We start from the raw sequence: 15,712 nt of genomic DNA on the forward strand, positions 1-15,712 counted from the left end.
GCAGACGACTGCTAAGTCTCAATCTGGTTCTGCTGATAAAAGTGTTTCCTTTCCACTGTTGCCACTTGCTTGCTCAGGTTGAAGGATTTCCATGTAGTCAGTGAGTCGATTCAACTGTTTTTATTCAATTGATATTATTCGTTGATTATATTGCATTGTTTTGTTTTGTTTTAAGACTGACTACACAACTGCAGTGTATTGGAATGGAATTAATTGGACTCCTTCTGGATATGAATTGGACCTCGAAATGAATTTTCTTATGAATGTGCAACATACTGAATATGTAGAAAGAAACTGTACTGAATTGAATTAAAGGGGACTTGTCTACATTTAAAAACAAAGAGTCTAGTCTTCATGCTTCGAGTTACAGGGCCCTGTGAGAAGAAAGTGCTGTATTTTCTTCTTTTCTCCCCCCAAGTTTTATGAGGGGTTGTGTTTGGCTCGGGTCTGGTCTGAGTCTGGATCCACAGCCGGTGCCCTCCCGCTCCTTTGCCACTTAATTAGCCAAACCTCGCACAAAGGGGAGTTGGTCACATGGGCCCAATTTGGTGCGCAATAAAGTCTGCGAGGGCTCAACATACATTACTTTGAGAGTATTTACGTGGCTGCCGCATTAAGGTAAGTGACTTTGAAGATGCAGAAAACGGGACAAAGAAGGAATAAAGATGGGGGGAGGCTGTGGCGGTGAGGAGGGAAAATGACTGAAATGAAAGGAGGGGACCCTAAAATTCCAGGGGATTTTTCCAGATGTTGCACAAATATTCTGCTGAGGCAATCCAGATGTGCTCACTGTTTATTCCCTCCTCCTGCTTGATGTTCCAATGGCTTCTCTTTCTTTTCTACAACTTCTCCTCCCCTGTCTCCTTCAAGCAGCTCACATTAACTGTTCTCTGATAGTGCCTTTTAAGTGGAGGCTTTAATAGCCCCCAGGGCACCTCAGCATTCACGAGGATCCTGTAATAAACATCCACTCTCATTCTCTACAGCTGTTATATGTGCATGCAAGTCTGAAAGAAAGACGAGCTCGCGTGGTTTCACTGGAACTTTGGATCAATTATCAATTCATTTTGTATCCAAAAAAAAAAAAAAAAGAATGAGACAGAATGTGGTAGACTAGCTCAACTGAAAACTAAACAAAAACATCCGTCCTACTTCCTTTTCCTATTGTTTTTGTTCCCCCGTTTCAATCATTTCTCCTCACCTCCAGACAAATGCTGTCATGTCTGCTGAAGCCGCTCCTCTCCCACAGAGGGTGACCCAGCCACAACCCCTGACCTTAACTCTCCCAGACAGCGCAGTGTCTCTCAGCTGCACCACCGTTCACCGCTCCACATATATCAGTTCATCAAATCTAGCTGTCAGGGGGATTCTCATCAGATGACGGAAAGTCGTTTTCGGCTCAGGTGCCGAAGCGAGTTGGCCGCTAATCGGCGGGTCGGATACTAAATCGCCCGCTGTCCAGTGACTCCCGACACCTGATCAAAATTGAAGGCTGCCGTTCGCTGACTGGAGCAGATCCAGCATGCCGTGGAGATGCTTTGCTACAGCAGAGGCAGAGAAGCTGGTCAGAGTTGAGCTGAGTGGAGCTAAATACAGGGCAATTCTGGAAGAAAACCTGTTTGAGGCTGTAAAAGACTGGAGATTGGCACTTTTCAGCAGAGCAATGAACATAAACATATAGTCAGGGCTGCAGTTGTCATGATTTAGATGAAAGCATAGTTGTGTAAGAAAGGTCTTGTCAAAGTCCAGACCTAAATCCAGCTGTGAATCAATAACAAAGCTTGAAAATTAATTTTTGCAGATGCTCTGAATCTGAGTTTGAATTATGAAAACATCTGTCTCCAGATGCGTAAAGCAGGAAAAGATGCTTCTAAAAACGCTTTCAGCAATAATTATAGATTCAGCACAGCTTAAAACAAATGCTTTTCAAATTTTAATTTGTAGAAATAAAACTAAACTAAACTAAAACTAACAATGTTTCCTTTCCAGTTCACATTGTATTTGCTCCTTTGTATTTGGTGTATCACTCAAAACCCTGAAACATATATGGATACATTGATTATAATACTGGCAGGGAGTTTAAAGAAGTAGGATTGTTTTTGTTTTTTTAGTCAGATGATGTATATTTATGCCAGGAACAAAGAAGGCATTTTCATTTGCTCATTTCTTGTAATTTGCATGTAAAAGATATGACTACCCAACATCGTTTTACACTACAATCAGAACATCTAGCTTTGATATCCAGGAAGGTAATTATTCATGACCAGGTTTTTTTTTTTTTATTCAAAACAATCCTGAAAGAGAAACAAGTTTTCACTTTTAAACTGTAACACAAATCAGTTTGAGTTTCATTTGAATTTGAAAACTGCAATGAAGATATCTTTTTAAACATTTTCTTACTACAACAACTAGTGACCTTCACAGATGGTTTCCAGACAGGAAATGAGCGGATGGCGAAGGGGGGAAGACATGCAGAAAACGTTTTCAAGGTCAGTAATCAACTGAAGACGACGGCATCCGGTGTAGGGCTCTTCCGATACACCATAAAGTTATTTTTACCATAAGCATCTTTAAGCAACAGCAATAGAGTAAAAGAATTTAGATCTCTAGATTTTAAGATTTGATCTAAATATCTGGCACCTTTCCCTTGTACTCACTCCTTTGCTAAAAGACAAAAAAAAAAAACTAACCTAAATGTGACACTTGAACTTGTCAAGAGTCGTTTCTAAATGCTGTCAGCACTTTGGTATGTAGGACAGCATTGACGACGACACAACCAGCACCTGCACGTCTGAGTGTCTCCATCTAGTTTACCTGGCTGTTTAACTGTCTTCCCTAAAAGCAACCCACGCATTGTGCTAAAATCTGAACAGCAGAATGAACAAGAAGACATTATGCTTCACCGGAACTGAGATTTACGAATCTGCACTGAATGAATTAACATTTCTGGGGCACTTTTATTCCAAATGCACCCTTTAAAAATCTATTTAACATTAAAGCCTATAGAATAAAGTATTTTACCACATTAAAATAAGATAAGGCTTCTTAGCTTTCCTTTAAAACAAATAATTCTGACTAAAGACACAAAAGAAAATTATATGTAGACAAAAGAATAAATATGCTGTTTTATGTTTTATCTGTCTACTTTGTTGCATGTTTTATGCTGCAGTCTTCTCAGGTCATTCTCAGTAAAGAGGTTTTTAATATATTATATCCTGGTTAAATAAAGGATACATACATATTTCAATGTGGTACAACAAAATGCTAAACTTTTCATATGTGACCTTCAAATTTTGTCAAGTTAAAGCCAGAAGTTTTAATGCATTTTTATTAAGAATTTATATGATAGGTCAAAACAATAGAATTGCTGTTTTGTGAAGTGAAAGTGACCCATCTTCCCATCAATGCTGACCAGTTTCCCTGTTCCTGCCTGGTGCTGCCACCACCATATAAACCCATTGCAGTGGTTTGTTCAGGATGGAATGATTTGCTACTTTGAGAGTTTTAGATGGTAGCTGACAAGTTGTGATTTCTTGGTGTCCCATATATGACACATTCCCAATGTCAACTGTAATAAACAGGAAAGCTGTGTTTATACTCTGATAAAATACACAGACTTTACCAAATAAGCTTGCATCTGGATGCTCTGGATTTTATTTCAGATCAGGTTCGAAGACTGTGAATAAAAATGCACGCCACACTTTTCAGCTTCTTCAAAACTCTTACAACCTCCTCCATCTCTTTTACTTTGTTGGTCTTGAATGCAAAATCCTAATAAAACACAATGAAGTTTAGTGTTTTTATGAGACTTCATGTCTGAATGTTTAAGGCGTGTGTATCTGCTATCACAAGCGACTGCAAGGGCAAGTCCAAAATCAGCTGTACAAGTGTTGCCGTTGTGTAGATTTTCCAGATAGACGGCCCTTCCCCCTCTCTTCTCAGCACCCTTTACCCTCCGGCCACTGGGAACATTCCTGAAACCAGACGGTCGCAGCAAGGTGTTTAACTATAGGTGACAAAGCCCTTTGGACTCCTGTACATGTGCATACGTCTCTGTCTGTGTGTACATTTACAAACAGGTGTGTGTTTGTCTGTTTCACTATGTGTGTGTGTGTGTACTAAGGGACCGAGAGGCCACAGTCTGGGCGGATGTACTAACATGCTAGACCTGCAGGCGTCAACAAATGGTTAATCACTCTTTCACTACTGCAAGCAGAGCAAAAACCCACAGAGGAACTCTTATCTGACATGAGATCTTTTTCTCTGGTCTCAAACATGCATGGCAGTTAGTGAAAATACTGCGAAGACAACAAACTCTGAGACCGAAAAAGATGAAGTCTCCGTTTATAAAAGTAGAGCCGGCTTGCACTGAAACTAATTCATCTGTCGGCGTCGATGTATATCTCGCGTCTGATGAGGAACCCAGAGTGCTTTATAGTTCCTCTGCTACATTTTCTGTTCGTTATAATTACAGTCTTTTTTTTTTTACTTAAACTCTTTCTATTGGGAGAATCATATGAAAACCTATACGCACAGGTGTTCAAATGATGTACAATTGGAAGGAATTTGTCTTTGCTTTCAAGTGTTTCCGATTGACCCATCCTCGACCAAGATTTGAAGTAATTTTTTATTCCACAATGCAGGAGTTTTTTGTTTTGTCTTTGGGACATTTTTGATAAATATTAGTGAGACGACAACTTAAAAACTTCTTATGTAGAAAAAAGCAGAGTGACAACAATAAAAGAGAAAAATTACATAGAAGTAAAAACGTCCAAGAAAATTGGTCACATGAAATGACATAAATGTAACAATTACATCAACTGTTCATTCTATACATTTTTAGAAGTTTAATTTTGACTAACTATTTACTTTCCAAGTGCATGAAAATTCTAAAACTGCTATATTCAATCTGCACTGTCTCTCTAACTACAGAGCCATTATCATATTCAACACACTAAAGTAGGCTGCTGATGTTTCCTTGGAGATGCTCTTATGAGTAAGCCTCTGAAAGTCAGCAACAAGTCTTGAGAAAAGCTGAAATAATATAACGAAATGACAAAACAGCATGGTAGTCACGTTACCCCAGGCAGCTTGGAAACGGCATGCTACTTGCACGCTGCAACATGAAACAAACCACCGTTTGAGTCTTTTGGAACTTAAAATGAAAACGCACCCAGTCTGTTGCAACATGGAAGAGAAAGAATAGGATGCACAAGAATATCATCGCTATTTCACATATTAGTGTGAACTAGTGACGCAATAAAATACAATGAAATAAGCAATTTACTTCTGTTAATTTTGACTTTGCCGTGCAAACACGATCTTAACAAAACCTTCATAAACACAATCTGAATGAGAACCATCTCTCAAGCTCTTAAAAAATACAACAAAAGGATAAAAATTGGAATAAGTCATTATATTATCAGCATGAAGGTTAAAAATTAGCATCTGATGTTTTCCGGTTCACTAATATACTGCCTAAGAGAATTCTGTTTAAATTAAAACTACATGGCTGAGAAGTGAGGCTTGCAATGTTATATACAAATGTACTAAAAATGTTTGGCGCTGACCTGGAGCATATTTCTTTTAACTTGTACATCAAATTAAAGTGTTATTTCACGCCAGGGTTTAGAACTCTACTTCCTGTGACACCACTTTAAAAATGTTGTGCTTAAGACAACATCAAAACAAAACAGCACTGGAGGCACAGACAAACCACAGTTTCTATGATTACTCAGCTTTTTGGGAACATCACAGTTTCTCAGTTTCATCTCTGCACAGTTCAGCAGTGATAAATTGACCAACTTTCTTTTTCTGAAACTTAATTACTTATCGCACCATCTACTGAGGAATAAATATTGTGCCAATTCTTCTGTGTAAAATAACTCGGGTTCAGTTAATTTGGACTGAGAATGTGAATGTCAACCAGACTTATGTCTGCTTTGATTAGAACATGTAAATGTTTTGCTTTTGCTTTGTAGTAGTTGAGGAAAAATAATTGCTGCAAAGCCAGCTTTTTGACTTGATTTTTGCAGAGGACTTGATCTCTATAGATAGAAAATAATCAGATTTTTTTTATTTGCAACGTCCCTTAAGACAATATCTGTATGGAATTGAAGCTACTGAAAAAAACTGAACCGAAGAAAAGGATTCCCATAGTACGATGAATCCACCATGTTTCACAGTTAGTATGGTGTGTTCAGTGTGATGCGCAGTTCAGATTTTCCAATTTTTATATACTCTTTAGTTAGTAAGTTGACCTGAAAAGGCAGTTGGATGTTCAAGGGGTTAAATACAAACTCATGTCATGTTTTTGTATCTACTATTCCTGCCCTACTTTCCGTTAGACTATTGCATGAAATCCACAGAGTTGTGTGATTGCAGTTTGATGAAAATGCAAAAAAAAAAAAAGCAAGGGGTATAAATGTGTTTTGCAATAGATATTGACAAATAGATTCAAGAAAAAAAAGTTTGCACCAGCCAGCTGACTGAAATGTAAAACTACAGACATCATGAGGATTCATATTCTCATGATATGAATCAAGGCATAAATAACCGTCAGCCTTCATCTCTCGAAACCTCCGTCTTCTGTTTACACTCAAACACTCATTCATTACCACAAAGTCGCACGTGCACACTCAGAACACAACCGAAGTGTTGTGCATGCTGTGGGATTTCCATGGCCCGGTGCCCAGCAGTGCGTGAGAGACTCGTCCTCCCCTCCCATTGGCATCTGGCAAGGTGACAGACAATGGTAACAGCGGTGGTTACTGTGGTGGGTACGGAGGAGGGTGCGGGGGCACACCGGGACAGCTCCTCTAACTGTCGGTGACCTCAAAAAGAAGCTGTGGCGGAGCAGCATGAAGCATGTTTCTAATTACCTCAATCGGCGTACACCATGGCAGATGCTGTTTACATGTACATGCGCACGCATGGTATGCAAGTGTCAAAAAGGAGCAGGTAGGCTAATGTTTACACACCTGGATGAACAGTTTTTATTAAAACAAGTTCACTGCAGGAGTTCAGAATCCGATCCTTTTGCTTCAAATGATCATGACTCTTCAGGCACATTACAATCAAACATGCTAAACACAATCTTTGTTCCAAAGAGACAAATTTCAGGTAATAAATCAACAGAAATAATGAAAGAAAGAACTGCCACTTACAAGTAAGAAAGCATGTACTTAAAGAAATATAATGAGAGAAAGAGCACAACCAATCTTTGATTCAGTTGATTCGTCATCTCTTCCAAGCAAATCAACATCAAAGCCAATGCGCTCATAGCAGAGTTAATAAACACATCATGACTGCCCGAAAATTCAAAGACAGAGTTGTTTTTTTCTTTTCTGCTGAAAACATGCCAGCTGTAAGCTTGTGAAGATGAAGCGAGGGTTCATTTTTACAATAAAGCTTTTATTGCATGTGCTTTTTTTTTTCACTGCCTTTTCACTGATGTGCTTACAAGCAAATGAAGAACAGGTCAAGAACTAGCTTTTTGGATTCAATGAAAATTGTGCTTTTGTCTAGATTTTTATTCCAAACCATCTGAAAAATAAGGTAAAGATTACCAATCAAACTACCTTATCAGACATGGAAAGATCCACCATGAGACTGAGAAGCTAGCTGACATGTAGATGTACAACAACAACTAAAAAAAATATTCCCATAACTGGGAAGTTAATTATTTCTATAATAATAGTGTTGAACTGTATGTTATGGGGTGGTGATGGGCACTCATGCGAGAGAATGCAGCCCCCTCCCAAGCTCTCTAATGGACCCCCGCTCTGCCCCAACTCTGCCCACACAAGCACAGCAGAGACCGCGGCTCGGGACCCCCAAGAATTGCCCGGCAACACCAGTGAGACGCCCCAGCAGGTTGCCCCTTCCGAGGCTTTATCATGCTGTGTAATTCTTTTGCTGCAGGAGGGACTGGTGCACTTCACAAATTGATTTTATCATGAAGAAAGACTGAATGACTAAATCTTGAAGCAAAATCTTCAAATATTGGCCTGGATGAGCCATGAAAGTAGGCAAGAAAATTTGATGGCATAACTGTGTGTGTGTGGGTGCGTGCGTGTGCAGGTGTGCGTGTGTGTGCGTGCGTAAGCAAGGTAGGCTGCAAAACAAGCACACTTATCCTAGAAATGGGGAAAAATTTTATTGTTAGAAGCTTCTGAAAAGATACCAAAAAGTTTCAAAGTCACACCATTTAAATGGTAATTCTACAAGATACTAAGGAAATCTATCTAAACTTCTGAATTTTCAGATAGATGTAAAAGTTATAACTGTAATTAGATCAAAATGACCTAAAACAATAAATATTTCCAAATCTCCTCTAATGCAAAATCCTTGCAATCTATAATTAAAATTTAGGAAGAAATAAAAACACCTCTATGAGTTTGATCTACACAAAATATATATTCCAATTGATATTTTTAACTTCTGCTGATAAAAACACAATATGATACAAATAAAAATTTGTTTTTCAGGTGCAGCTTGTTTCCATACTCGGAGAATAAGTATGACTTTAGTACTCAAGTCAACTACTTTATTATGAAGCTTCTCTACCAACAACTTGTTATATTTTCCAACAGACTTTATGTAGAAGTTCACATTGAAGGTGCACTACTCAACATTCCCAGTCTCTGTGTTCTTGGCCAATCCTCCTCGTCTTATTCTGGGACGCAGGCAGAACAGAGAGCGGAGAGTTCTGGCAAGAGTAGGGGGCAAGCCGACCTTTCTCTCAATACGAATTATGAGTGTGATCTGCCCCAAATCCCTGCAGAGACCAACGTTTCCACTTCAAAAGAGTGGCTGTACGCATCCTGAATAATACCAGCCCACAAAAAAAGCCATTCAGACACTCAGAGGACCTTCAATAAACCCTGAAACCACAATGCTTAGATGATTTCCAATAACCGAGGAGGGAAATCGCTCAGAGAAACAACCAAGCTTCTGTCAAAAATTCAAATGAATTGAGTCCACAGGAATTAGGAACACGAGCAAAACAAGGTAACGATATTCCCTGCTTGAAGGATGGAAAATTTACAAAAGTTTTTATAATATCTGAGTTTGTTTTTAACATTTTGACACATTACAACTACAAACATCAATGTATTAAAATGGGATTTTATGTGACGGACTGGAAGGTAAAGCAATGAAAAGCTTTCATACTTCAATCTGTATGATGCGAGCAATCTTTTAGCAAGACAGCAATTTTAAGCATACTGCAAGAGATACCTTTGAATGTTTTAAAATCACAAAATTCATTAAGCTAAAAATGCAAAAATTAGTTTGAAATATATTTTTTAATTTGCCAACAAAAAAAAACATCTTTAGTGACATTTTATATCACTAAAGACTCTAATTATAAAAATAGCAAACATTTGCCAAATTAAAAGAAAAGCCAACAATATCCAAATTCATTTGGTCATCATCCATCCATTTTCTGTTCACCCTTGTCCCTAGTGGGGTCGGGAGGTCACCCTGGACAGGTCGCCAGCCTGGAGGGCAACACGGAAAAAAACAGGACAAACAGCCATGCACACACACACACACACACACACACACACACACACACACACACACACACATGCACACACACACACACACACACCACACACACACACACACACCACACACTAAGAGAATTTAGAGAGACCAATTTACCTAACGATCATGTTATTGGACTGTGGGAGGAAGCCGAAGTACCCGGAGAGAACCCACCCATGCACAGGGAGAACATGCAAACTCCGTGCAGAAAGACCCCGGTCCAGGACTCGAACCCAGGACCTTGTTTTATATTTTGTTAGCCAAATATTTTTAATCATTCTTGACTTGTGGTCAGCGGCCGAACAAAATCTCAAGGGACACAAACGGTGCCCGGGCCACACATTGGACACCCCTGGTTTAAACAGAATCAGATTCATTAGTTAAAATAAAATGTCCCAGTCAAAGTTCACATAAGTCTATTTGAGAATCTATGGCAAGGCTTGAGGACTGATGTTCACAGATGCTCGCCATCTAACGTGACTGAACTTGAACTATTTTGCAACAAAGATTAGCTAAAATACTTGCAGCTGTAATGGGAGCTAAACATGGTTCTGCAAATATTTGAATCAGTGAGGGATAAACACAAACAACTTTGCATGAAACAACATTCGTAAAATAGAAAAATCCTCTCACTTAAATCCAAACTATTTCATGCTGGACCAGCTAATAAAACACCAATAAAATGCAATAAAATGTGTGCTGATAACATCAATGTTCATGGTGTATGAAACCTCTGCAAAGTACTGTAAACAGAATATTGTTCTGCAAATCTCGCACATTTTTCACTTTTACACTAAACATGCCAATCACAGTGACTCACATGTTGTGAACTACGAGTCAAAATGCACGTAAGCTGATAAGAACAAAGAGGTAAAAAAAAAAGAAAACAGGACAACAAACGAACAAGCTACTGTCTTGAAATAGTTTAAAAGGACTGAACGCCAAGAGCAAATTCCTAAAATGATCGAGCATGTGGGGGTGTAAAGGTCAAGGTTTGAGGTGCAGAGTTCAGTGCGGCCGTTATCAATAAAGACCTCCTGCCAGTGAGCAGTTCCTTACACAAACAATTAACAAGCTTTTCAGTTCATTCTAGGATTTGTGCATCAGAACATCTCAGAGAACTTTTTCTGATTCATTCAACGTGCAGAGCGTAAACGTCTGTGAGCTGCACTTCATACCGGGAGAATAATTTAAAGAGCAAAGACCAAATAACTCAAATAAAGTCAAATAAACTTATGACAGCAGGACGTAACGTTTAAGTGGATGGATCACACACAGGTCTGGATGCTTGCACTGTTGCTATAAATAAGGGGAAAAATGAAATTTTCCCTCATTTAGCTGGGATGCAACTGTGGGTGAGGGGTGGGAAAGTCCAGGGTGGGCACACATACGGCAAGCAAGTTTTCTTTGACTTGCTTCAGTTAAAAGGCCTCATGGGTGAGATTGCGAGAGAAAAGAAAAAAAAAAGTAGAAAAGAGAGGGAGAGAGCTGTCACTTTAAGCCATTAAGTCTCGCTATAAAACTCCTCCAATAAAAATGACAGCTGCAGCCCCCTTTTATTCCTCAAAAGGGGAGCAAAAGCTTCACATCGGGAACACAAAACTGGACGGCCGTAAAAGACAAACTTGGCCAAATGCTTTTGGCAGAGTAATTTTACCTCTCACACACACACACCTACCTCCCGGCAGACACACAACCTCTCCCTGTATTACCTTTGTTCCTGAGTTATTGCCAGAGCAGGAATGCAGACCATAGAACCCCCTCCCCTCCTCCTCCAGACGCACACAGCCGTGAATCCCGCTTTCCCATTAAAGACCATGAACTTCATTGATTTTGGAAATGAGGGCTGGCTAGTTTATTTGACTTAGGTAAGTTCAAGTGAACATAAAACGCGCTGTGCTTCATAAAATGAAAAGAAATGAACACAGCTATTACAGGTGAAAAAATAATCAAGCCCTTCTTTAATAGTGCTGAAGAGTTTTCAAAGCAGGCTTTACCTTTTTTTAAACAACGGCAGAGTTCATTTCAATGTTTTGAAGCGGCCAGATAAAGGAAAAAGCAAATGTGCTGCAATTATTCTTCATAGGATAATCTTTTTTTTTTTACGTCTATCAAAAAAAATCTTGCTCAACTGATGTGCAATGTTTATTTCAGGCTAAAAGATTTTTAATCGAAGGAAAATGGATTCAGTCGTAGGATTAGTAGTACAAAACTTTATGTAGATTTTTAGTGTAGAGTGACATATACTTCCAAGTAGTTTAAAAAAAAAAAACATAATGACAAGCTGTAAATTTCCAAGCAGTTGTCTATTAAATTAATTTAGCTAAGTTTTACAGGAAAGTGACTATCTTAGGAGAGAAAAAGCACGTCTTTCACTAGCAGGTATTTTGAATACTGAGTTCTGTCTTTTCAATACATGTCAATCTTTTGAAGTTCCCAACAATGAAACGCTAATATGAGCCCATTAACTCTGACCAGTGTCCATGTGAAGGCCCAAAACATGGTGCTGCAACCAGCATGCTCAATGGCTTTTGTTTTAGCAATTTTCAATAAGGATCAGTTGCTCTGTCTGCTTTCTTTCAAATGAACTGTAGATCTTTGCAGCTCTTCTGGAGCATCCATGGGTCTGTTGGCTGCATTTGTGATGTCTGTTCTCCTTCTGTGGCCTCTAAGTCCGAGTGGTAAAATTAGTTCCACTGGATTTTATTCAAGTGTATCAGAGAGAAGAGGGTTAAATATAAATGCATGCCAAAATGTAAAGATTTCTTTCCATAATGAATGTTTATGTGACAAAAATTATTCAAGGAATATAAACTGAACTCTGCTGTGTTCAACAGCTCTTTTTGTCTTTCAGACTATTTCTTTCCTGACAGACTGCTATCCTCACTATCCTCTGATTTGCTTTGACTGAAGGACACATTCTCCTTTCAATGTCACCCCTCCTCTCTTTGTAGTTTAAAATCACATGTGTGGAGTAGTTTGGATCAGGCAACACAGTACATAATATTGAGCATCCGCTGCCGAGGCAGGGTGCTGTCAGCCAACAACCAATCTATAATTGTAAAACGTGTCCGCTGTAGTTTCAGTCAGATGCATGTCAGAATTTCAAATGCAGCACAACTTTAGATATTTACGTCAAGCAAGTGGATAATCAATAGAGTCAAGGTCTTTGAGGATCGGGTGTCCTTGAACAGACCAATTAAACAACTGCAGCTTAAGTGGCCCCTTTAATGGAGAAATCTAAGACATAAATGATGATTTAAAGAGGAGAAGAATCACAATATAAAAGCTGCTGATAGAGCAGAGAGTGATTAGGTCCAACTCAGATGGAAAAGAGCTGAAATTCACACCAATTTACACCAGGCTTTTTTTGTCAGTTGGGCAAGTTTAGGTGCACGTTCAGGCAGTCTGAAACTTGAATCAGCATCAGCGTGGACACACAATACGGCGCACCTGGAATAACAGCCTGTCAGTGTGTGCGATGCTGGTGGTTCAGCGTGTTTCTGGGAAGCCACAGAGAGGGGTGCTGAGGCAACACCGTCAGCAAGCAGAGGCTGTAACTGAAGAAAGCCGTGGCCGGAGCCTGTTTGCTCCCTCCGAATCCAGCCTCCCCCTCCGGTGCGGAGAGAGCAGGCAGCTGATGAAATGCGTGAAGGTGTAACTCGACGCCCTCATGAGAAAGCAACAGACACAATAACAAAGTGGGGCTCACCTGCAGCTCTGGGCTCAGCTTTGCCACAGAGGGACAAGGGTCCGCTCTGTTTACCTTACAGTGGAACTGGGCATTAATGATTCACAGTGCCGTGTGCTTGTGTTCGCTCAAGCTGCAAACTCAAACAACCAATTAGTACAAATTAGAACCAATCTCAGACTATTGCATTTCCATTTTTAAATGACTCCGTCCAATTCTTAGGATGTTCTGCAGCTGTTTAAAGCTTGCTTAGTTACACCTGATATCTCTACACTGGCACAATGTTCAATAAAAAATTTGATTTAAGATTTTATTCTGGACTGTTGAAGCTTGAGGCCCCTTATATGTTTCTAAACTTACTTACTACAGCACCCTGAGCTTGCTAGAGGCTAAAATGGTTGTGTTATGTAATTGCCAGAATTATTTTCTACCATTAGATCAATCAAAACTAAAAACTAAAAAATATGCAACAAGCATAAATGCAACGCATACAACAGGAATCACTTTGATGCATTGCTTTTTAATCCACTTGCAGTCAGATAAATGTCGGGGATTGACCAGCAGAAGCTTCAGCACGACTAAACTTCATTCTAACTTTTTTCTCTTTTCATGTAATTTTATCGATGTGAATGAAGCATCAAAAAAAGTTACATGCAACAAATACATGCGTCAAAATCTAAGAAAGGAAAATTATATTTGAAAAAACTTTTAAGATCTAAGTAATAAAGCACCGACAACTGCGCAAAAACAACAGCAAACGAACAAAAACAAAACATCTTGCACAATGATCCATGCAAAGATTAACTGGATAATTCACATCCATAAAAATCTTTCCAATTTAAACTATTGAGCAACGTGCAGAGGTCATTTTCGTGCAGCTGATCTGAGAATGGGGCTATCTATATCTGATCTCAAACTCTACTTTAAGTAAAAAAAAAAAAAAAAAAGGCCTTTACATTGCATTTAAATGCAACCACCGAAACGCCTCCAAAGCAGTATTTCCATTTAAATATGTCCTGATCAATAAGACGTAAGAAATATTCAGCGGTCCGTTCAAAAACGAGGGGATTTCTGCCGAGATTGTTGCAAACGCAGTTGATGCATTGTGTCAACAGTTTGTTCGAAAGTTTAAAGTTGAACCGAGTCGATTTTGATGCGGCGCACGCGACCTCTGCGCGCGGCGAAGCTCGAGCGCTGTCAGTCCGCATCAAGGTAAAATGTCATCAACTCGCACAAGCAGCGAAGTAGTCAGCGAGGCAGAGGTGTGTTTGTTTTAACTAAAACCCTGCGGATTATGTTTTTGATGTGTGCATTAAAGATAGCTCGCGCGTTTGGCAACTCGCTCCATATAAAGCGAGTATATAATATAAAGGGAGTGAAAAAGGGGGACAGCGCGAGGAAACCTCAGAGAAGGGCTGCTATGAAAACAAAACACCTCGCTCATAACACATTGAGGCGAACTTACCCAATGACAGGAACGGTTTGGTTTCCATGTCGGACTCGGAGGTTAGCTCATGCCAGCTGACGACCGCGTTCGGGGAGTTTTCTCACAGGCGGCTGCTGGAGCAAAGCGAACCGGACCTGGGCGCTGCTGCTGCTTGCTTGCGCTGTGTGGGCTCCTGTGGGCTGCGGGGGGAGGAGAGCGGAGTTGACTCTGAGCGGTAAAAGTGACAGCTTGGTGTCTGATGATAGTATCTGGAGATAACCTAATGTTTCTGCCTCTGTTTGCACACTCAGCTGCTGTTCTCTCTCTTTCTCTCTCTCTCTCTCTCGCTCTCGGTTGTACAACAACTCCAACTACTGGAACAGCGCAGCAGAAAGGGACCTGTGCAGGGGGTACTCACACCAACGCACGCCGCACTGCAGCGACGCAGGCAGAAAGGCATGGATGACTTGTTGCGAAGTTGGGAATCAACGTGGAAGAACAGGAGCGCATCACGTACAGTTTTCTACATTACCCAGAGTCTCCTTCAGCTTTGCAGCCGCTGCTTATGTCCTGGTCACCTTGTTGTGTGAGAGATAAGTTGAACAATTCTGTCTGCCAGAATCTGAAGTCGATTCGCATCTTCTCACGAGTATTTTATTCACTTTGAGTAAGGATAATAATAAAAAAAATGCATGGTTTACATTTATCCCTCTTTTCACACTGTGTCACATTACAGTCAACTCTAAAATCTAAAAGTTGACTGTCAAGTGGATTTTAATATCATTGACCAACTTAAATAGTGCAGAATTGCCAGGACAACGGAAAATCTGAAAAAAGTGCATATTGCACATTTCTGCTCACCCTTACTGTAGAGCCTTAAAAATAAATTCACTGCAACAAATTGCTTCAGCACTTTGCAGAACCATATTTTGCTGCAAGCTCATTGACTTCTTCTAAAGACAGAAACGTTTGAACGTTCTTTGTTTTACAGTGCAGGTAAAGTTCAGTCAAATGGAATAGTGTCTGAACAGATTCCTGGTTGC

General features: G+C 39.8%; 1 protein-coding gene across 2 annotated transcripts in view; it reads right to left on the minus strand.

Moving 5' to 3' along the window:
* Positions 1-14,826, minus strand: part of rxraa (retinoid X receptor, alpha a) — a 108,740-nt gene extending 93,914 nt beyond the window's left edge. For both annotated transcript variants that reach the window (XM_055040659.1, XM_055040658.1), the window contains exon 1: positions 14,709-14,826. In XM_055040659.1, coding sequence (XP_054896634.1) covers positions 14,709-14,736 — 28 coding nt within the window. In that variant the 5' untranslated portion in view covers positions 14,737-14,826. The remainder of the gene's footprint in view (positions 1-14,708) is intronic.
* Between the last annotated feature and the right edge of the window lie 886 nt (positions 14,827-15,712).

Source organism: Poeciliopsis prolifica, unplaced genomic scaffold (assembly GCF_027474105.1).
Source record: "Poeciliopsis prolifica strain line A6 unplaced genomic scaffold, Auburn_PproV2 SCAFFOLD015, whole genome shotgun sequence".
Lineage (NCBI taxonomy): Eukaryota > Metazoa > Chordata > Actinopteri > Cyprinodontiformes > Poeciliidae > Poeciliopsis > Poeciliopsis prolifica.